General features: G+C 41.7%; 1 protein-coding gene across 5 annotated transcripts in view; it reads right to left on the bottom strand.

Moving 5' to 3' along the window:
- Positions 1 to 23,367, bottom strand: part of Ebf1 (EBF transcription factor 1) — a 390,034-nt gene that overhangs the window by 70,958 nt on the left and 295,709 nt on the right. For all 5 annotated transcript variants that reach the window (XM_021175729.2, XM_021175730.2, XM_021175728.2 and 2 more), the window contains exon 10: positions 11,525 to 11,651. In XM_021175729.2, the coding sequence (XP_021031388.1) occupies positions 11,525 to 11,651 (127 nt within the window). The remainder of the gene's footprint in view (positions 1 to 11,524; positions 11,652 to 23,367) is intronic.

The raw sequence follows: 23,367 nt of genomic DNA, 5'->3' as shown, positions 1-23,367 counted from the left end.
CCTCTCCTCTCCTCTCCTCTCCTCTTCTCTCTCTCTCTCTCTCTCTCTCTCTCTCTCTCTCTCTCTCTCTCTCAATTTCTTTCTTTCTTTTTAAGATACAAAAGTAGAAGTGGAACCATCAGGGAAGATGAAGAGGACCAGTATGGAGGGGAACAAATGGAGACAGTGTAAAAAAGATGGCATATTCTTTTTTTTCTTCTTCTTCTTTCTTTTTAGATAGGGTGTGCTATGTAGCCCAGGCTGGCCTTGTGCTTTGATCTTATTGCTTAAGTCTTCTGAGTCCAGCAATTATGGGCCTGGGCTAATGTATCTGTTTCTGAAACCTGTTATTTTGAACAACAAATGACTTTGACTTTTATATTAAAAATAATAATGGCAAAGGTCACATAGATAACATGAACAACAGTAGAAATCCTAAAACGAGAAAAGGTTATGCCCATAAACACTGTACAGTGTTTGATTTGTAAAATGTACCATAACTAAATATGTGAAGTAATGTAAGTAGACACTTCATCATAGTGACTGTAATTAGTAAATCTCACACATCTAAATTTTCACTAGGAAAGTATTTGTATTCAGTATCATACTCTCATCAAGAAAATATTATTTAAATGTTCTATTAAAAACAACAAGTGTGCTCCCCAATGATAGGGGAATGATTAAGTAAATTATGGATCAGCCATAAAATAGACTACAATATATCCACTAAAATATATTCAAGGAATAGGAGAACTTACAGAAGACCTCTTTGTTTTGGGACTTAAACTATAAAATGGGATATAAAATTACAAAAAAAAATTCTTATTCTCTCTGACAAAACACTTATGAGTATATATAGAAAATAATAGCACTCAAAAAAATACTAACAGTGATTATCTCACAGGGGAGGGATAAAGGGTGATAGCATTTTTTTCTGTAATTCCAACTCATCTATATGACTTTGCAATGTGTTCACCATGATATAAGTCACTTAAAATATTGAAGGCACATATTTTCTAAAAACAGCAGTGTTCTTCCCTCTTCAGCAGCCCGGTTTCAGGGAATTGGGAGATTGCACACACTGACAAGGGAAATCCTCAGGGATTTCCTCAGTTCCCAGCCGGGTGTCCCTCAATGGCATCTGAATCCTCCTCCACTACAAGCCTGAATAAGCCTCCAGGGAATTACCTCGCCTCCACCTGTCTCCTTGTCTTATAAGTGGGCTAAAAATGGAACCTGACTAATGCAGACTTTAGAGGGTGGACTAGGCAGGTGTGTTGTATGTACATTTAGTGTCACAGAGAGAAGGAAGATTTAGCTAATACGGAAAAGTTATTGGTGAAATATGGAATAGGAAAGAACAATAAGATGAAAGCAAACAACCCTAGGAGTGTGGGAAATGAGTGGAGGAAAGAAGAGGTCTCCATTCTGCCCACAGATGCTGCAGGTTCCTGGGAGACGGTAGGAGGGACTTCCTCAACCTGTCTAGGGCTTAGTTCTGGACAGATATTGCCAGCATGGTTGAAGGGTTCAGGTGGCTTCCATTTATTCTTCAAAAAGTACAGTCCTACTTGACACAGCCAAGGGCAATGGCCAGAATTTCCTGATCCTGGGGTCATCCAGGTTTTACCCAGAATGCTTCATGTTGTAATTGCATGCTTTGGGGAGCTGGTCCGGACCTCCAAGGACAGTGGGCCCTTGAAGCTTATACTCTTATTGATGAATCCCAGCCAATATGTCAATCTCTGCATCTTGACATCTCCTACTCATGCCCCCCATCAAAGTATAGGACTATTGATTTTGTTCTGTAGGTTTTTCAAAAAAAAAAAAAAGCTAGAACACAAATTCAAGCTGTCTGACTTTAACAGGAAGATCAGGATGTTTCTAATAGAGACTCGGGTGCATCTTAGGAAGTTCCAGTGAAGCGTGAAATGATTGTCAAAGATTAGAAATTGTTTTAAATTCATAATGCCGTGGTCTTTCCGATACATCGCTAAATGGCAAAACAAAACAAATCTCACTTACTAGTATCTAAGATATTTTTTGGAATGAGGTAGACATTCTCAGAGAAAAAAAGACAATAAGATCTATGTCATTAAAATAATATTACTGGCTCACTTTTATAGAGAGGGTTTATGCTTAAAGGGCTGGGAGAAATGTGGTCAATTTTAATATTAGTTTACTTACGTTTAATTGGTGCTTCCTAAATTATCTAACATAAGCATGTAGTGTTTGGCAATAAAGAAAGAAAAACAAGGTCTAGTGCTCTAGTGGGCGCCCCTCTCGTCTTTAGCTTGAACAATGAACACGGGATCAGCACTGCAAATATGGAAAAGCAGAACAGAAAATAGGGCTCTGTGAGCAGTGGGAATAAATCTTATGAGAAGACAAACAGAAATAAAGTTGCCCTTTCCCCCACCCATCCCAATATCTCAGGAGAGATTTCCAGATACGTACTTTAAAAGCTGAAGGGTTAATTTATCACTGTTCTGAGTTTGAAAAAATAATTAAAATTAAAATAAGAAAGCAACCTTGAATACTTCCAACCAAATGCTTTATTGGCTTTGAAAACCAAATCATGTTATATCACACTAAAAAGATTAGCTTCCAAGACCTTCTCATATTGCATCATAGCACTGAGAACCCATAGGAAACACAGTTCCTGCATTCGCTGTTAATAGCTCTCTAATCCTTTACCAGCAATTTATAGTTTAGAAATGGCAACACGTCTTAAAGATTAAAGCCATGTGACAAATAGTTCATGTCCTTTAATAACCAAATCACATGCCTCAGATCCGGGCACTGGCCTGTCTGCCTTTTCTTTCTATACGGTTTTGTGGGTAGGAAATACTTCATGTCCCTATTACATGAATGATGAATGGGACCGTTGGTTATGGTCTGTTATTTGCTTGGCTATAGTCAATATGTTTTCTTTGGACAGGGATTTCTGTGATTTATCTCTCTACTGGCCTTATCACTTATTAACTCTGAGGAGACAGGAAAAAGCCAAGGTTGTATATGAGGCCTTGTGGCCATTTAGACCTCTAATGTCAGGGAAAATATTCCTTTTAATGATCCAGTTACAGTAGCTCCTCATGTCCTGATTACACTCCACTCCAAAGAGGAAATACGGGTCATATTTCTTGGAGAATATATACATAAAATATGCAAAATAATGTGCTTCCTTCGGACTGGCTTTATTCTTTGAAGAAACAGCTTTCATTTCATAGATGTCACTGAAGCACAATGGTTACTTTTACAGATGGTGCTTGCCGTGCCCATTATGGTACCCACAGGGTTTAACTGTACAGATGCCAGCAGATTCGGAATTACCAACACATATAAGATCAGAGAGGGGGGAAAATCACATTTTATGAAAATAATCTTCCCTTTGGTGGCGAAGAGGGTTGGGGTTTACTCTTCGCACCAAAACAAAGGGAATAAACATTCTTTCCACACTGAATGCCTTCTTTTTATATGAATAGCTCTCTCAGAATCATTTTTTTTTTAAGGCATGGGGGCAAGCAACCACCTCCAAACTTTTCTTTCATATTGAGTCATTTCTAATCAGGACGGCACTGGTGGAGAAGCACAGGGAGGGTTCCATTACACTCTCTTGCAGCTGAATCCAAAGTGAAAACCAGCTGATGTAGAGAAGATAGGGGAGGGGGAAGAAGAAGAGGAGGTGGATGCAAGCAAGCAAGCAAGCCTGTTCTTGCCTCCTATTCTCCACTCTTTGTGAATGGCTGCTTAGGCCTGTGTTTTTCCACAATGAGTAAGTGTGTAGGCTATCACCGTGCACAAAGCATCTTTGGACTCACCCTTTCACTGAATCTTACAAAGACCCCTGGGAAACACAGCAAAGTCAGAGCCCCGCCATCATCATGCATGGAGAAAAGAAGAAAATCTGCTCAGTTTAAGTCCTCTGGTCCCCCACACTCCGTACCTACCCTCCCTTTCTACTCCTCAGCTCTCAAACTCTCTGGTGCACCCTATCTCCTCTGGTAATCACCGAAACCCAAGCCGCCAGAGAGCTTTCCTTGGTGACTTCAAAAACCTTTGAGAAAGACTTCCAACTCCCATCCTGGTCTGTAGTCCCTCCTTCTAGCTGGTCTCAAAAATTATAAATGTCACAGCCAACTGCCATTTCAGGAACTCTGGAAACTGTCTTTGGTTCTAAAGATAAGTATTAACTATTCTTTGTGGCTTGCATTCAGTGTCTTCTTAAACACTCCATCTCTGAATCATTCTCTGTTCAGAAGCCTACCGCCCTGCACCGATCCCTGAGCTGATGCTTCGTTATGCTTAAAATCTCAGCTCATATATCTTTCCTAAGAGGAAACTATCTCTGACTTATTAGGGTTCCTTTTCTTATGTGCTTATCTGAAACCCTGTTCTTATTTTTCTGGGTATTCCCAAGGTTTAACATAACAGACATAGGAACATCCATATTAGCTCTGGGACATAAGATCAATGAAAACAGAGACCCTGTCTGCTTTGGCTCAACTATGTTTCAGGGCATTGCCTAGAAGTAGTTTAGCACACCTAGACTAGAACAGGAATCTACAAACATGCTTGTAATATATAAATAGATGACATGGGGAAATCATAACTAAACCCAGATATTCTTAGTCCAACTCCATAGTTTAGGAAGAAAGAGTGTCTGCATGCCAGAGAAAGCTGAAATGCATATACTGTTAATCAAAGAAAGCTCCAATGACCAGTTGTTTGAATTTTTCTTTTAAACAGAAACAACATTCTTACTCTCTGCTCTTTACATTCTGAGTTTATTTTTAGACAACACTCCCACCAGAGCAGGCACCATCAGAACTACATTACCTGCCTGACCTATTTACTCTTTAAACACAAATACCATTAAAATGTCTTCATTTTACAGGTGAGGAAATGAAAACTATTTATTCCACAGATCTAAGCCCATTTTTCCCTTATCAGAAACCCCAACTATTGTATTCTACGCATGAAAACGTCAAGTGCAGAGGGATAGATTCTTAATTAACAGATTCTATTTACAGCCCATGTCATCCAGATTACAGCAATCAATGAGGACCCATTGATTCTGGGCAATATGTTAATCAATTATCAGGGAGCAACTATCAAAACCTCATGAGATACTAAGTCAAGTTGCTTCAGCACAGCTTACAAAGTCACTAAGACGGAGGAAGGCTATCTCCTCCTTTATCAAGTTAGTGGGTCTATATCCATTTCTGTCTTATCCACAAACAATAGAAGAAAAGAGCCATGAGCATAAGGAAGTTATGATGAGGGAGTGGTTTAATTGCATGGCACAAGAGAGATGGAATGTCAGAAAGTCTCCTGTCAACCTAAGATCAGCTGTGGGGAATATCAAACTTACCTACTCCAACTAGTCCATTTTACCATGAAAAAAGATGAGGCATAGTGCATGTAAGAATCTATCCTAGGTATCTCGGTAAGGTAAGTGCAGAACCTGAGCTATACTACAGGCCTCTGTCTCAGCCATCACTGTCCACTCCCCTGCCATGGTAAGAATACCATCAGAGGAACTCTTGCATGTGCTTGTACTTAAGGCAAGTATGGATCCCCAGGTAAAAGCAGAGTTTGAGGCATAGTAAGTAGCTGAGAAAACTGTGGCAAAGCTGAGTGGACCATGAACGTCCAGGCAAAGAGGTTACGTGGCAGCTTATATCGAGTGAGCCAATGGGGATGCTTCCTACAGGGTAATGATAAGATGGTGGCTTTTCAGGAGACTCGGGAAGCCATGAATCCACATTTGAAAAGGCTTAAAGAACAGGAGATTCTTCCCCTTCTAACACTCTGCCTCCTGCTTAGAGAAAATTATTTTGTTGGCCCCAAAGGAGCAGCTCTCTTTTTGTAGGGGAAGCTCTGTAAGGGAAGAAGGAAAGCCCAGAGGTTTGTGGGCTGAATGGTCTTGAGCCTGGAGTTGAAGGTAATTCTAGCCTGTGCCCCCTGAGGAAGGTTGGTGATGGGCTATGCCCATGGTACACTGTCCTGAGGGAGGTTAGTGATGGGCTATGCCCATGGTACACTGTCCTGAGGGAGGTTGGTGATGGGTTATGCCCATGTTACACTGTCCTGAAGAAGAGAGGGGGAAATTGCAGGGGAGAAGAAGAGCAAACCCATGTATTTTTCTTGGGGGGACAAATCAGACCAAAGACTGATAATCAAAATATTTCTTATCCAAACCATGGTTTGGCCTCCAAGAGTCCATGCTCTAGATACTGGGTGCCCAGTGTGGCAGCATTAAGAGGAAGAGCCTAAAGGAATGTGATTAATGTGACTAGGCTATTGGATGTGCTGACCTTGGGAAGAACGACTGTACTCCTTGTAGGCTCCTGCTCGGAGAGTAGGTGGCTATGGGGAGTACACATCTGAATTCCCCAGTCTTTGGTCTCCCCACTCGTGACCACTCTGACCCATGCCTACTCCACAACACCATCCACCATGTGTGAGGCAGCTCATGAGGTCCTTTCCAGAGGCCAAAAAGATGGGACCATTTGGTCTTAGACTTTCAACCTCCAAAACTGTGAATTAAATAACCCTATTTTCTTTATAAGCACTCAGTCTAGGCTTTGTTGTGACAACAGAAAGTGGAATAATTATTTAAAACTCAGTTTCTTGTTACCATAATTATCCACACATTGCCTTTTCCATTTGTTGCTGCTTCAATGTCCTGGTGCCTATGATTCTGTTACTAAAAACCCTTAAAGGCAAATCTTAGATTGCTGGGAAGATGAGGATGATGGTAAACAAGATGTGAAATGTTTGCTCTCAAAAGGGGACCCAAAAATCAATGGGTGGGGCATCGGCAACTGCTCAGCAGTTCAGAGATTTGTGCTCTTGCTGAGGACCCAGGTTCAGCTTCCAGCACCCACATTGCAGCGTGCAACTATCTGTAAGTCCAGTTCCAGACGATCCAGTACAGTCCTTGACTGTAGTCCTTTGGCACTGAGAGTGCACACGATGCACATACACACATGGAGACAAAATCCTCACACACAGAAAATAGTGATTTTTTTTTAAGAATGGATGACTAAAGATAATAGCCACAGTTTAATGCCAATGCTAAAACCTGGCTTCTTTCTAGATGTTACACATTTCTCTGATTCTAAAAACAACCCTAGCAAGTTATCCTTTTCTTCTTATAAAAATGAGGGAGCTCAGAGCCATGATATGAAGATCTCAGGAATAGCTTCTGCAGTAAATGGCAAAGCTGAGAGCTCAATCTATATCTATTGCCTTAAATGGAAGCACCCAATCCTTACGCGGCTCTGTATTACTGGCAATTAAAAAAGGAAACAGACGGAGAGAAACGAGGAGGGGGAAAGGTGGGGGGAAGGAAGGGAGGATTAAAACAAATATGATCAGGAGAGAAAAATAAAAAGGAAATTAACAGTCATCAAGAGCCGCAGAACTTATTTTCCCCACAAGGCCCATCCTGCGGGCAGAACTACAAGCTCTGCAGCGCCAGGGAGAACAAACAGGAAGTAGTTCAGGAAGCAGCTTCATTCCCCAGTTAATAAGCTATTTGGATTGGCTCTTACAGGGGCCACCGTCAGGTGAACACTGTTAGAATGAGACCGCAGTTGGTAGAAAGGTTCTGATAGGTTGCTTAGCCAGCCAATCATCAGGGCTCTCCCCAGCCTGTAGGGAAGGGATATGACTTTTAAGTACAGCCCTAATCCACGGGTTGAAGTTGGTCATATGTCATCCCGTGGTCCTTCTTTATTTAAATTTTTGTTTGCTTACTTGTTGATTTTCCCTGGGCATGAAGAAATTACCACAATGAAAGCAAAGTGTTATTAGAAAACCCAGTTGTAAGAATTGTAACGAAACAGCTAAACAGCTCCTAAGGAACTCTTAGCACCCACGCTCACGGACGCTTTAGCAGGACCAATCATGCTCCGAAAGGAAGCAGCTCATTTAGAGAATGAACGGCTGTAAAAACAAAACATACAAAATAAGGGGGTGCATGAAGATATTGGGGGGAGGCCCTATAGTCAGCGAGATCTGGTGAGTCCTGTGGTCTTGTACTTCATCTACCTGGACTGACTGACCAGATACAAGATCGTAGGACTCTGAAAACAACCCTAGGATGAGATGAGGTTTTAGTTTCTTTCATTTAGAAACCTGTAAAACGTAAAATCAGCCCTGCCGTCACATTTGCTGAAGACTGAGGAAACACAATAAAGTCTGATCTGGCCGGTGCTGTCGGCGCTTCTATGTTCTGTTTAAGTCAGGACTCATTCTTCTCCAGGACTCTGATTGGGCAAAGGCAAGAACATCATACATCTAGTGAATAGGAACACTCGAGTCTGAGGACCAGTGACAGAGAGTTGCAGCCAGCATCCTTAAGAGATTGGGGTCAGCCTTCAGTCCGTGTTTAGTCGGACTACTTCCTCTAAAAAGTGGGTTTTTAATTGCATCAACTAGACCAGGATTTATGTTCCTTTATGGTTTTATTTTTGTGGTTTTGGCTTAAAATAGATTTTTAGAGCCTTTCACATTCCTATATCCAAAGTCTGTCCTAAACCCTCTGAAAGCAGTGGGAGTGTCTTAATTGGGGTGTTATTCTTCAGTTCTGTGATACTCTCTAGTTTCTTTTTAAGGGAAAAATTCCAGTGACATTCCATTAAGAAACAAGATTTGTTTGCCACTCCAGAAAGGCAAACCTCACATCTTGAAGTAGTATGGATGTTAAAGATGAGGTGTGAACTTCTGGGAGTGGGCTGGAGAGGGACCTGCATGAGCACAATGCCCTAAGCAGTTGTTTGGATACAAAGAAGTACAGGCACTGAGGCCTCTTCTCTACACCTTCACTTGTGAAGAGTGAGGAGCCCAGAGGTGAACTGTGTAAGGCCCAGGAGCTGGGACACTAGCCATGACTGAGGGCCCACCACAAGGACAAGCCACGTGTCAGTGACCAGGAGGCTCAGAAGTTTCCTAATTAAACCCACGTGATGTCACTGTAACGATGGATAGACAAGGAGTCTCTGTCTTCATTTCTCTCGATTTCTATGTTTCTCACATAAGAAGAGGCTAGATTTCTTCCTATGATACATTACGAGTGGCATCTTCTTGTCAGTAGCCCACAGTTGAAGACATGAATTCTTCCCGCTCTTATTTAGATTCCCACAAATGAACACATCAACACACATTTCTCCAGAATTCCTTCCCTTCGCTTGCAGATCTGCTGTTTTTAATCTTTGATCTTAATTCCAGTCTGATACAGCTTTCCCAAGATGTAATTTCTTAAATTGGTAGCAATTTTTGAATGGTTTAGAAAATCTTAAATAATGGTGGATCAGTCGATCCCTTGGGGTGTTTGTTTGTTTGTTTGTTTGGGGTTGTTTGTTTGGTTTGGGTTGTTTGTTTGTTTGTTTGTTTGGAGGGGAGGAAGAGCTTTGTTTCGTTTTGTTTGAGAATTTATGTAATGGCAGTGATTTTTTAAAAAAATTTTATGGCCATGTGGCTCTAGGGTATATTTTACTAAACACTGATTAACAATAATTTCTTCTAAATGAGACTTGACCACAAAAGGGAGCAGTACTGAGCAAGGACATTGTCACCAAAGCGGAAGCCACGGCTGACTGCTTCTGATGCCTCCCGCCCCACCAACGTTTTCCTTTTCTTCTTCTCTTCTTCTTTTCTCTTTCTTGTTCTTAATAGCAAAGTAAATAAGCAACCAGTGAGGCCTAAATATTTTCGGCCAAAAACAGAGTCCAAACTCCTCAGAGAAAACATTTGGCCTCTGTGGTTTTGTAATGTATTCCAGAACCGCGAGTCCAGCAAGGAACGCTGTGCAAAGCTCCCATCCCCTTGGAATGACGGTGGGGAATGTTACAGTATCAGAAATTTCAATTGGTCCTTTTCCTGCGAGCCTATAATGAGGCTCCTTTAAAAAAAATAGAAAGAAAAGAGAATTAAAAAAAAAAAACAAAAACCTTACAGTGCTATCTGCAAGTTCTCATGGGAAAAATGAATGGCAAGAAACCCTAGATTTAAAAGAAACAGCTAATCCGCTATTTTGATTGTTCTTCAAAACTTATGCTGAACCAATGAGCCTAATTAAAAACACTTGGCCCACTTCTATAGAGCATCATAGCTTTCTCTATGCTTCGTTTGTGTACACCACAAAACTCCAGATCGACTTTTTTTTTTCAAGCGCTCACTAACAAAGTGCTGACTTTGTTGGGATGGCTGAGCTAATTTCGTGAACTCAGTGTGAAACCTGAGCTAAACAAAATTGTGGTAATTTTCCTTAATTTGTAAAAGTGATTGGAGTGCAAACAAAATTTTCCTCTTGGGTCAATCCTATAATTTTCAATTAACTAAAACTAATCGGCAGGCAGGCACCAACCCTGTATTTTGTTTAAAGGGCTGGGAGGCATTTCCGAGGGTCAAAATATATTAACTTGGTTTGTTTGTTTGTTTGTTTGTTTGTTTGTTTGTCATTCTGTTTGTCTGTCTCTGTCTGTTGGTGGTGAGCTCTCATTGTGTGAGAGAGACAGGGTGACTATCAAGCATGCCTGGTTTGCTTCATAGTATAAAATTATAGGGGAAGATGCTTTGAGGTAGAATGTTAGAGCAAAAATGAAACCTGCTCATTGGATTATGTGGTTTAATTAGGATGTGCTAACAGAACCACTTCTTCTGTGCTCCAGACCCCTCTGTGTGAATTCAACTTCCCATCTATATGGAGAGGCCTAGCAGACCCTTAATAATAAACAGAGAAGAAAAGCAGTGGCTAGCTCCTGAGCTAGCCAGGTCATGTGAAGCCAAGGGCTCTCAAATCTACCACACCTCCCACCCGTGATCAGCCTACACCTCACCTTTGAGCATGTAAGAAACAAAGAGTCTGCCCACCCCTTCCATAGCAGATGCTGAATTCGATGATGAGATCCCTGGGTGTTTGCTTAGCCCATTGCATATATTTCTACATCCTGCCAGCCCAGGTCCCTGCCTGATTGGCTGGGCCTGGTAGAAGGGATTTCAGATGCACCCTGTAACCCTAGCTGCTTACCACAAGGCATGTCCCTGTGCCAGTGCTGTTGGGGGTGGGGCAGACCAAATGCAGCTTACTGGGGCAGAGAGCACGACCCAGCATAACTATGAAAACTTCCAAATGTGTTTAATTCAAGTGCTGCGGCAGGCTAGAAGAAAGCAGCACTGTTCGTCAAAGTTCAACCCTGCTCCATAAGCAAACTCCAACAACAAGCTGGCCAATCTACTAGAGAGAGACCTTGGTCCTGTCTAATATAGTCCCGCTCTCTGTTTCTCTAAGTAGGCAACCAATTCTTTCAACATGCAAAGCTATTACACCTCCATCAGCTTTAAGTATTACATCTCCATAAACTTTTAGTAATAATAATCAAAGCAATTTCTTCGGTCCTGTACTTGTTGAAATGGGAAAAAAAATCTGTCTTAACAGAAACAACGTTAAACACACTTGCACACGCACACGATCAAGGAAAACATCTCATGAAGTCAACAGAGCTCTGTGGTTCCCATTTGCAGGCATGCTTACCTGTGTAGATGAATCTGCCTGGTGTCCCTTTGCAGAACTGCTTGGACTTGTACGACAGTGTGACTTCCACCACACCAGGGATGTGCCGAGGAGGTGTCTGAACACGGATGGCGTGAGGAGTTATCAACTGCAGGAGACATGGAAGGAGGAAGGGTCACTGGAATATGTAAAGGACTCATGTCCCAGCTGCCCTACCGTAGCTCTCTATAAACAGAGCTCTAAAACACGTCATTAACCTGTCAGTGGATACCGTCTGGATGGAACCTGTGGAAAAGATGCCGACAACAACATTTACAAGTGCTCTGCTTATAGCCACAATAGCATTATCTGGGTTTTCCTTCACAGCAGGCCCTGTACTTTCCCGGTTTGGAAAGGGAACCTGGCCTAATGAAATGGTTTATCTCCTACAGGATATCCTTTGGAAAACCTGTTTGCAACAGATGCCCAAATCAGAGTAGAGCTTTGCCATGCCTTTCCAGAGGGTATGGGCCTGGTGTTTGAACTGAGCTCTTAAACACGTGGAGAGCACAGAGGTAGGAAACAGTAGGCCTGGGCATTCTAATTAGCTGCAGAACACACGTATGAAAGTCCAGAAGACCATTTGGCACATTAACTACCAGAGGCGCAATCAAAGCATTTTAAAGGGGAGAGCAAAGGATCTGCCTCCCTGGAATAGCTTAGGGCTCTGGATGAACTAAAGACTCTCCATAAAAGAGAAATGAAGGTTGGGGAGGGGGCTGCTGGAGGCTTAGCCTGCCTCTATGCAGTGGCACATGCACGGTGAGGAAGTTCATTTCTGAACACTATTGGCAATCAAATTATACTATAAAGCAGAATTTATTTTTTATTACTCTTACCTCATTTTATATAAAGAAAATATTATTAATGGTCATAAAATGAGCATTATCTAGATATTTGAGAAAAAAGAAGAAGAGCATCCCTGGCATTTGACTGCTTGACCTGTGACAGAACTGCATTCTAAGTGATCTCTCTGAGAAGTCAGCAATGGCCTAAACAGCTCAACACGGAAGCATGGACCGAACATACAGAAGCTAGAATATCCTCTATGGGCAGTCTCCAGTGAGTCAATGCTAGCTTATATTTATACTGTTGGATGGCAACAGTGTGGAAGGAGGTTTTATTTAAGTGTGAAAGCCACCCAGCTGAAGTGTTTTGCCCGAGAGTCGTGGGTGAGGTGATAAAAAACCATATCCAGCCCCTGGTTGCCACCAAGGGAAACTGTCTTAGCACCTTGTGACAGGCAGAAGGATGAGAAAGTTATTCATGCTAAAATCCACAACTAATGCTGCAAAATGTTCCTGGAAACATAAGAGAAACCACTGAGCTCAAGTCATCTTAGGGCTCAGAGATGCCTCATCCTCTTCTCTCGAATACACAGGAAGTCTGAGCTTACTGGCTAGAAACTGAGAGTCACAAAGAAATATTGCACTAAGACCATGCCATAAGGGAACTCTGGAAACCAAGTCTATTGCCATGGCTCGTGTTTTCTGGAAAGCTAAGGGTTTACTCACAAAAAGGACCAATGATATTGAAAATCTACATTAGACTGAGGAGCTCCTGGACTCTAGTGGACAACCTACTAAATGGACTGAATATCACGCTACCTTCTAAATATGTGCCTCGATTTACCCATTGGTGAGCACAGTTCTCAGCTCTCATTAAAAATGCATCTTTGTGAAGGGGACTGCGATTCATATGGAAACTTAACACTGGTCAAAGTGCAGAGCACAAATCTATGGAGGGATCAGCCTTAAATGGTACATCTGGATCCCACTGCCCCCTGCCAAGGCTCAGGAAGCCACATCAACCCCTAGCTGGGGAGCTAATGGTTCCTAGTAGAGGAAGAATCGATATTCTTTATAGATGTGTCCCCTGGTAGGAGGACCATGCTCCAGCCAATGGCCCCACCCATGTATACAGGGTCAGCATTAATTAGACTCAGAAAGAAAAAAAAAAAAGAAAGAGAGAGAGAGACAAAAAGAAGGATATGAAGTTGGGAGAGGAAGCTCTAGGTGCAAGTTGCGGAGTTTCTGAATATAATCAAAATACATTGTATACAGGTGTGAAGTTCTCAACCAATACATAAGAATGGAAACAAGTATTCTATCCACATTGAAATCCTTCCCAAAACGTTTTGAATGCTGTCTGAAACATGGAGAACATGCAAGGTCACTTAACTTTGATAAACCAAGATCATATTTGAAGTCACCTGTCTTACATCTTGCTGTAATACATTAAAACACTGAGTGATGGCCGAAGTATGAAGTGCTGTCCCCCAACCCTAAAATGCTTCCACACAGTTAAGCACTTGAAATGACTTCTGTTTTAGTCTGTGCTTTTGTCCTCTGCATCTTCTAATCAGCACTTATAATCTACAGGCATAGAAACAAGGAGATCAGGTTTAATACTGTATAGAGAACAAGAGCCAAACCAGGTCCAGATCCTTCTTTGCCTACCCATGCTTGGCTACCCTCTGACTTCCTGACCACACGTTCTCTATGCAGTCAACCAAAGTCAGAGTGGTCGGCCTGTTTGTAGGAATTCAGATGATTACAACATTCACAATATGACTCCTAGAAAACTATTGACTGTGTGCCATCAAGAATTTCCTGTTTATCGTTCTTCTACTGAACAGTTTGTGAGACCAGGAGAAACTCTTGAATCCTCATGTCTCTTCTTAAAAGTTACGAAGGAGAGTCAGGAGAGATGGCTCAGGCGTTAACAGTACATTAGGTATTCTTACAGAGGTCTTGGGTTAAGTTTTCAGTATCCAACATCCATATGGAGGCCATATGTAATTCCAGTTCTAGGGGATTCTGTGTCTTTTTCTGACCTCCATAGGTACCAGGTGTACCCATGGTATACATACATACATGTAGGTAATACACTCATGCACAAAAAATAAAAATAAACAAATCTAAAAATATGTTACGAAATGAATGTCTTCCATACATAGTATTCTAAAGATTCCTGAAATAAATTCATGTATAAATATACTCATAACTCTACTAAATGTTTGACTCCAGTAGGCACAATTATCCTTTCAGGAATCCATTCTTCTTAACCCAGTTATATTAAAACACTCACCAAATAACTTACTATCAAAGTGACAACTCGACTAGCTTTGTACTTATATCCCAACAGGAGCATGGGCTGCTGTCTATATTCTTTCTATATGGTAAGGAAAAGGAACACTGCTCAACATCTGTGGCTTCAATAAGAAATGAAGTAAATATTTTTAAGGTATTAAAGAGTTTGAGAAATGGCTTAGTTGTTAAAACTACTTGCTGTTCTTCTAGAGAACAAAGTCCTTGGGTAGCCTACAACTGCTTTTAAATCAATCCAGCTACAGAGGATCTTATGCCCTCTTTCTGTCTCTTGGGGTACTGCACACACATGTACACACATGCATACACAAACACACACACATGCATAATATGCACACACACACAAGCACACAAGTCAAAATAAAAATAAATCTAAAATGAAAAGAAGTTAAGACAGTAATAATAAAATGTCTACACTAAAAGAGTGTTTATTCCTAAACTTACACAACTTTCAATGTGATTTATTTATCTTCCTTGTGTATATGTGTGCTCATCCCTTCTGCTTTCACAGGAAGTGATACTATAAATAAACTACTGTGGGAAACTATTATCAAAATGAAAAGTAGAAGAATGCCAGTTTGGAGCACTATGTATTAGATGTGTAACTGCACAGAGGAAAGCTCCAAAGGTTAACAGAAGTAGCCTCTTTGGTTAAGTGTTCTTTGGTGAAGTTCAGTTTCCTCTGACTCCCTCTCCATTTTCTCTGACCCCTCAACAGCAAATACACATGCACATTAGACTCAAGGGAAACCATCAGGGACTGTATGAAGATGGGAGACTCATGGACTGACTCTTCATGGCCTGAAGAGACTACCCAGCCACCAGGACGCAAAAATATGGTCCTTTCCAGCTGCCTATACGAGTGTTTGTTTACCCCAGACTCAGACAGGAGAGCCAGAAGAGCCCTGTGGTGTGGGCCCAAAAGACACAGGCTCATCACAAACTATGGGTAGCAAAGATGCCAGAGAGAAAGAGAGAGAGAGAGAGAGAGAGAGAGAGAGAGAGAGAGAGAGAGAGAGAGAGAGAGAGAGATCCAGATGTGGAGGTGGAGAAATAGGGCTCCACGTGACAGAAGCAGGGGAAAGAACAGAGAGGACCGGAGCAGACAGAGCAGCTGCATGTGGAGGCAGCAGTCTGAAGAAACCACCTGCAAAGTCAGGAAGGCCAGAGAGGAAGCATGGGTCTGTGTGTGGTCTCTTGTGGCATCCAAAGGATACTAGGAGCAGGGAAGCATGATCCATGAACAGTTGGAGTGTTAAGAAAAACATGTGGTAGAGTCCTGGGGGAAGGCATGTCTTTGGGAGAGCTATCTTCTCTGAGGAGCAACAGCATGTGATCTCTATAGCTCCCTCGTACTCAGTAATGAAGGTGATGACCTAGGCAACACTGACCTGTTGTGGCCTTCTCACGGTGCGCTCAGCACTAGCCTAAGCTTTTCCGGGGACTTGTGCTCGATAGACTCCAGGGGGCAGGCATGGCTATTAGGTGGTTCATAAGTAAGGACAGTGAATTTCAGGAAGGTTTAGAAACCTAACCAATTAGAAGCAGCAAGCTCCCCTGACTAATGGCTGTCATCATCATTCCACAACTGTCCTCTCTCTCTAGACTGCTTATCGTTTTACAATAATTTCTGGACTTTACCCTCTCTCTCTTGCCTTTGAAAACATCAACTTCATCCCTAGTAGCTCCTTTACCTTCCATGTCTAGAGCACTGAAAGCACACAACTGTTCTCCCTGTGAAGCTAAGCTGAGAACAGCTCCCCAGCAGAGCTCAGAAGCAACTCCACCAGCAGCCTACATGTGTGTCCTCTAGCCACTGGCTTTATATAAAAGAAAAGCAATGGGAAGTGCTGAGCCATGTGCAAAAAGAGAACTAGAACATACACCACACACACACACACAAACACAATGTCAAATTTCCCTCACCAGCTTCACAACCGTGAACTAACTATCTGCCACATTAGAAAGTCAAGTAAAAAAAAAATCAAGTCTAAAGACTCAGCAGGATAGAGAAAAGGGAAGGGGCTGTTTGTTATTGTTCTATGGAAAACTAATTAACACTAATCATCAGAAAAAAAAAACCCTCTCAAGTACAATAAAGGGCTTTGAACACAGACTCTGGGCTCTGCAATTGCCACAATCCATGCCTCAGTTTACCAGTTGAATCATGGGCTACAGAAGCTTGGATCTTCTCTGTGGGAGCTCAGAATAATATTAAATATGTTTTGTGTTTGGGTTGTGCTTCTCCAGGGATGCTAACGCGCCTTCTAGATTAATTTTTTAATTTATGTATTAATAATTCGCACAGCATTCTCCCTCCTTCTCAATTAGAATGATAATACCCATCTCTTTTGAGATAGGCAGGGGGTGCTGAGTGATGGACATGGAACAGACACTTAAATAAGGAAGCTCTAACACAACGCGTAATTAAAGCTTTAAGATCAAACCCACCTTAGGAGCTCCAAAGAGATATGAATGTCAGTAGCCAAAGAAACAGACTTGTTGTTCTTTCTTTCTGGAGCATTCGTCTTTGTGTAACCAGGAATGACATTTTGAGATATATCTAAAATTCAGGGCTAAAAAGATGGCTCAAGGGATAAAGGTGCATGCTGCTAAGTCTGGTGACCCAAGTTCAAGTCCCTGGGACCCACATGACTGAAAATAGAGAATCAACTGCCACAAGTTATACTAAGACCTACACACACTCACACACACACACCATTCTAAATAAATAAATAATGCAAAGAGTATTAATGAGAGCAGCACAGTTCGACCTCCACATGTGCCTCATGGGCTCATTCATGTATTTTGGGTTGTTCCTGCCTAATCAGAGTTCTCTCAGGAGCTGAGGTCTTTCATTCCAAAAGAGTGCCTGTTGAGTCATCAGAATTTGATCTCTCGGGGAATGAAGGGAAGGAGGAAGGGAGGAAGGGAGTGAGAGGAGAGAGAGGGAGAATGGGGAGGGAGGGAGAGAGAGAGAGAGAGAGCAAGCAGATGCATCGAGTACCACACAAACATACAAACATTCTGGTTTTCTTTACTCCTTTCAAGAAACAGCTAAAACCAATGTTTAGCAAAAGAGGTCAGGTCTCATGAATCCCTAAAGATAAACTTGGTAAAGAGACATTTGAAACTCAAGTCTCCGGAATTAAATTCTACAGGGGAGTTCACCCTAGCTTTGGAGTAGCCAGTAATGTTTCTGAATGCTGTAAAATTTTTCTTAATATAGACACAGATACAGGTAGGGACTAAAGGCCCACAGAATAATGTTTTTAGTTGTTTTCTGGGTTTCTTGCATAGACTATCAGCTCCATGAAGAGATATCCTTGATCTGGTTTGCTTTTACTGGGTTCCCGGGACTCAGACAGACCTTGGATTAAGTTAGTTCTCATGAGCTACTCATCAAACACTGAAGTGACCAAATAGCAAGATGCCATTAAATAGCCCTCACGAGTAAGCTAAAGACTGAATAAACTTCTGTGTAAGTGTTCAGAAAAGAAATGATCAAGGCTAGGGGTGTAGCCGAGGGTAGAGCAATTGCCTAGCATGTTTGAGGGTCTGGGTTCAATCCCAGAACCACCAAAAGAAAACAGAAGAAAAAAACCAATCCCACTCCATTCAAAATTCTTTATTTTTCCTAAAAAAATAAATAAATAAAAATAAAAACAAGAAGCTTTTGACTTGGCCACCACAAACCTACTGGTATCATTAAGTATTCCAAAAGAATCCACTGCCCAGTTCCTTGGACCAGGAAGTTAACCGTGACCCTCAATCAATGTAGTTAATTGTCTCAAAACAGAACAGCAATGCGATCGATTTTCCAAAATAACAGATTGGGAAGAAAAAGAACTAAAATAAACATGCTGTGCTTCAACTGCCCCTGCCTTTGTGGGTTTATTTATTTATTTATTTTGTAAGTTGTTGTTTAAATAAACCTCCTCCAGCTCCCTTCCCAGGATGCAGATCTCAGGCCAGCTGGGCTTCATGGAAAACTGGACTGCATCCTGACAGTCTGGGAGCTGGAGAAGAGCTGCAAAGCAAAGGTCCAATGGAGGCTCACAGCGCAGCCCAGCCCTGGCTCTAAGAAACACAAGGAGCGATATTCAGACCAGCCCGACCATGTGCTCCTGCTTCTGTGCTCCTGCTTCGAAATGAAAGCCTAAGAAAAGGGAAGGCCAGGTGCATTTCTAGAAAGGGCCAAATACTTGTTCTCAAAGTTCCCAGTTTACAGGGAAACTCGGCTTTGTGGAATGAGGTAAGGGGGTGAGGAGGCAACCCCACAATGAAAGACAAAGTACTGACAGGGAACAAATCTTCCTTTCACCCAGAGGGCTCCACGAAGAGGGGTTTCAGGTCCTTCAAAGGTATACAGGATACCACAGCATTAAGATATAGAATCATCTAATATGCATGAGATGTAGTTCATATTTGCATATCGATCCACCTGTATTTACACATATATTCAATAATGCGTTATTTTGCACGCCCCTTCAGAGTGAGAGATAAGTAGACTCTAGAGAAAATTGAAGTAGAACCTCTTTGGATGTGGTGGCCCCTACACCGGCTCTGGCTTGAAGTCTTTCGGGGACACATTATGCACAACCTGCTGTTTTTAGCAGAATTTATTAAGCCTAGCTGCCACCTCTTTCTTAGTGTCTCAGAGCCGAGCCACCATGCTTATGAATACTCATCAATGTGGTGCCCAGTAATATGGTTCAGTGTCTGCTTTTTAAGCTTTGCGGTTCCACCCTGGATACAAGGCTGCCCTTTCCCCTATCACTGAGCCTGTTCCTAACAACCTGGGTCTGGTGTGCTGCTTGTGAGCTGCACCTGGAAAAATAATTATATTCCTTCCCCACCTCCCCCTCGATAAGATTCCGTCCTAAAATTCTGTGGTGGTAACATTACTTTGACATTATTTCTCTAAATTGTGAGTTTTGTTATGTTATCAGAAGACTGGGAGGTATAACGGATCCACACAAATAAAATGCATAATTCTGTATCGTGTCTCTTCCATATAATAGAGAGTTAATACATTACATCAATATAGGCTTTGAAGCACAAATTTAGGAAAATTCGACAGCCGTCAATTATGTTAAATTGCACACGTTATCAACTTTGAATTAAAGCTCAGGACTCAGACGGACTTGAGTTCAAACCCAAGCTTTGCAAATAAGCATCTGGGAGGTTAGAGGGCTTTGGGGGGAGGCCTTAGCTTCATGTGGGGTACTGGATCGACTACCTACACGTAACATAAGTACCCATGTCGACACCTCAAAAAGAGCTACTCTTTCTACTATTCAACCTTTGTCATTTCCTGATGACTGTTGTTAAGATATTTGTGTACATATATATCACACTACAACTATATCTGAACATCACGTGTATTAATGAAAACTAAGTTACATCTATATCATAGTGATTGAAGCCTCGTCAGATAAAAACAATTGCTGAGGACTGGAATGAGTGTATGGAATGAGTGAATTAATTAATGACACTCACCAAACATAACACTGCTGATATTCAGGGCTTTGTGTGAGGCGCCATGAGGGGAATTTTACAAGGACATCACCTTCAAGGGAGAGGGAAGATCCTTCACTTCAACCCTTAAACTATTTCTATCTTTAAAAAAAAAAAGACACTAGCTCATTTAGAAATGATTCCCCATAAAATTACTAGGGCTTGAAAACTGTTCTCCAAGTTTAATGTAACGGATCCACAAAAATAAAACGCATAATTCTGTATCGTGTCTCTTCCATATAATAGGTAGTTAATACATTACATCAATATAGACTTTGAAGCACAAATTTAGGAAAATTCAGCGGCTGCCAATTATGTTAAATCGCACGTTATCAACTCTGAATTAAAGCGAGGTGGGTACAAGGCAGAGAGAAGTGGATGAAGTCGGCCATAAGAGAAACTATCCGAGGAGACTCTAAGCATTGCTTTCAGAACCCAGAGGCGCACAAGCTGCAGCAAACAATCACTCAACAGACTAGGAGGGAAGCTCAGGTAGACTGCGGGTGCAGATGTGGAAAAGAAGGCACCCCAGGGTGGTCTGCATGAACCCCAGAGGAAAGACGAAGTTGAGAGGAACCTGGCCTGTGTGATAGAAGGAGGAAGTCCCAGTTCAGAGTGGAGGGATGTCCCAGAAACCCCAGCACTAACTGTCCAGGAAAGCAACAGTGTCCCACAGAGAGCTTTCTTTCCCTTCCTAGGTGCTGCACAGCTGTAGCCAGGTGTGGGTCTTCTTTGCTTAGGCGCATCATGTTCCTGTGCTTTCCGGTTGGAAGTGATGGATGCGTACACACACTCTTCCCGAACACATCATGAACTCATTGAAAATGTCAGCTTAAAGTCTTTTTCTTTCAGTATCACATAATTATCAATAGAGAGGGGGAAATGACAAGTGACTTGGTCATTAAAGATAAAAATATAGACTAAAGCACTTTTAAGAATAAAGTGAGCATGGATATAACCGTGTAACTATATTAAAATAGCCATTAGACCATTTCTATCTTTTTTTTAATATGCTAGCTCATTTAGAAATAATTCCCCATAAAATTACTTAAGCTTGAAAGTTGTTCTTCAAAGTCCTGAGGAGTTCTTGGCAGTGAGTGGGGGGAGGGGAGAAGAATTATTCTTTATTGAGATTTTAGCCACCAATAGGGTTCACATGCTCCAGAGGATGGCCCCAGAGCCGTATGCTTATGGGGAGCTCTAACTAAACTTAGTAGGGTATTGATAAAACAGTCATGAAGCTGGGAAGAACATGTTGGGGGATATAGAAAGAACAGGAATGGGGAGATGGAGGTGGACATATCTAAAATGTTTGTCCAGCATCTTCTGAGTGTCCCATGGGTAAATGCTAAAGAAATACAGTTCTAGAAGCAAAAAGAGAACGAAAGAAAGAAAGAAAGAAAGAAAGAAAGAAAGAAAGAAAGAAAGAAAGAAAGAAAGAAAGAAAGAGAGAGAAGAGAAAGAGAGAAAGAAAAAAGAAATATGAGAGGAAATTAGATCTCTATTACTTATTTAAAATCCACACATTAAATCAACTTTAAATTCTATCTGTATCTTCAGGCCTTAATATATACTTAACAGAAATTAATGCAAGTATTTACCGTTAACCATATACTCATTTTATATATCCTCTATTATGAAATTTCAAGAAATATTACTGAGATATTGTCTTCCCAATATGTCTTCAGTTCTTTTTTTAAAATTTAGTTGAATTGATTTCATTTACAATGTGATGTGGGTAGTCACTAGCATGCTGAGATAAAGTGTACCAAGTTGGGAAAGCTTGACACACTCATGAAAGAATATTCAGACTATGGGGGAAATTGTGAGAATATGGGATATGATCCGAAGCTGAATGGTGTGAAGCTGGGTGTCGGAGGAGCTGGGCTGTAACCTCAGCATGGCGATGCTCACAGGCTCCCGAGACGAGTCCTATTTCTACTCCGGAGACTTCTCTTCCTCTCAAAGTAAGAAGGCTGTACTTTGTGCCTGAGACACATTCCTGAAGGCTTTGTAACTCTCCATGAAGTCCAGTAAAATTCAAGGCTGGACAAAGGGTCCTGGGAAACTTGCAACAGATTATATGCATGTGTCATTGCCATCCATTCCTGAATATCCGTCATCAGGAAGCAAACTCTGTTTTCATGATAGCCATTCCTCTGCTTTGCATGTAGAGGAGAGCAGACAGTGCGGACAGATAAAAAGCATCACAGTGCTATTAAACCCTCCATTTCCACGTTGGGGTTTCAAGTTGCAGAATTGCTTCCCAGGCCCTGCAAACTGACATTTACCTAACTCCATCCACCCAAAGTTCCCCTCTCCCCACTGGGAGCCTCCTCTGACTTCATTTCCAGGAACTAAATCCAAACAATACCTTTGCTCTGGATGACGAGAAGAGCATGCACCCCATGTGTGAGGCTAATTGGTTCATATAGCTCTGGAGTGTTGGCTTCTCCAGTCTTAGCCGAGGGTATCACCAGTCTTTAAGTAGAGCTGTCCTACAAAATCACATGGCGTCTAACACCAAGTGCACACTGACTAAAACCAGATGCAGAGTATGAGAGAAAGTCTGTTCAAGGCCTTGTAGCATTAAAGAACTATGGCCCAGAGCATTCCAAGTCTAATCTGGATAATACTCTGCAAATATTTCAGGCGATTTTTCTCACGTCTCTCCATCCCTCATCACTCTCACCATTGAATTTCCTAACTTGACTTCATTATCATAAAATCAAAATGCATGTCACCCATAGATAATATCTCTCCTGTAAGGTGATTCCCTAAGGAGAATGGCTCTGTAGTTACAGAAGCTTGAGACCTGTTGACATCCTAAGGACTTCGGGTATGATGGGGTCTCAACAGTTATCCACGGATAAGTCGAATGTTTCACTTAATATTGACTAATGTTAATGGGGTGAAAAGGGTTTCATCCTCTCATCTGGCATGGGGCATCTATTAATATCTGTAGAAGCTGGCATTCCAGGTAGCTACCTGGAAGATTTTGGAAGATACCTTGGTATATATTTCTTGTTTGGAGCAAATACTAGAGACTGAGGAATTGAGAGAGAGAGAGAGAGAGCAGGAACTAACTGCATATGCAGCAATAGGAAGAGTCAATGTTGTAGCTAATTAAACTGTTTCTATGACGTTCTAAGAATTAGTTTGCAAATGGGCATAGTGTCTGTGTACTGTTGGGTG

The sequence above is a fragment of the Mus caroli genome, chromosome 11, assembly GCF_900094665.2.
Source record: "Mus caroli chromosome 11, CAROLI_EIJ_v1.1, whole genome shotgun sequence".
In the NCBI taxonomy this organism is placed as follows: domain Eukaryota; kingdom Metazoa; phylum Chordata; class Mammalia; order Rodentia; family Muridae; genus Mus; species Mus caroli.
The sequence above is the reverse complement of the archived record's forward strand: the minus strand, read 5'-3'. Positions and strand labels throughout refer to the sequence as shown.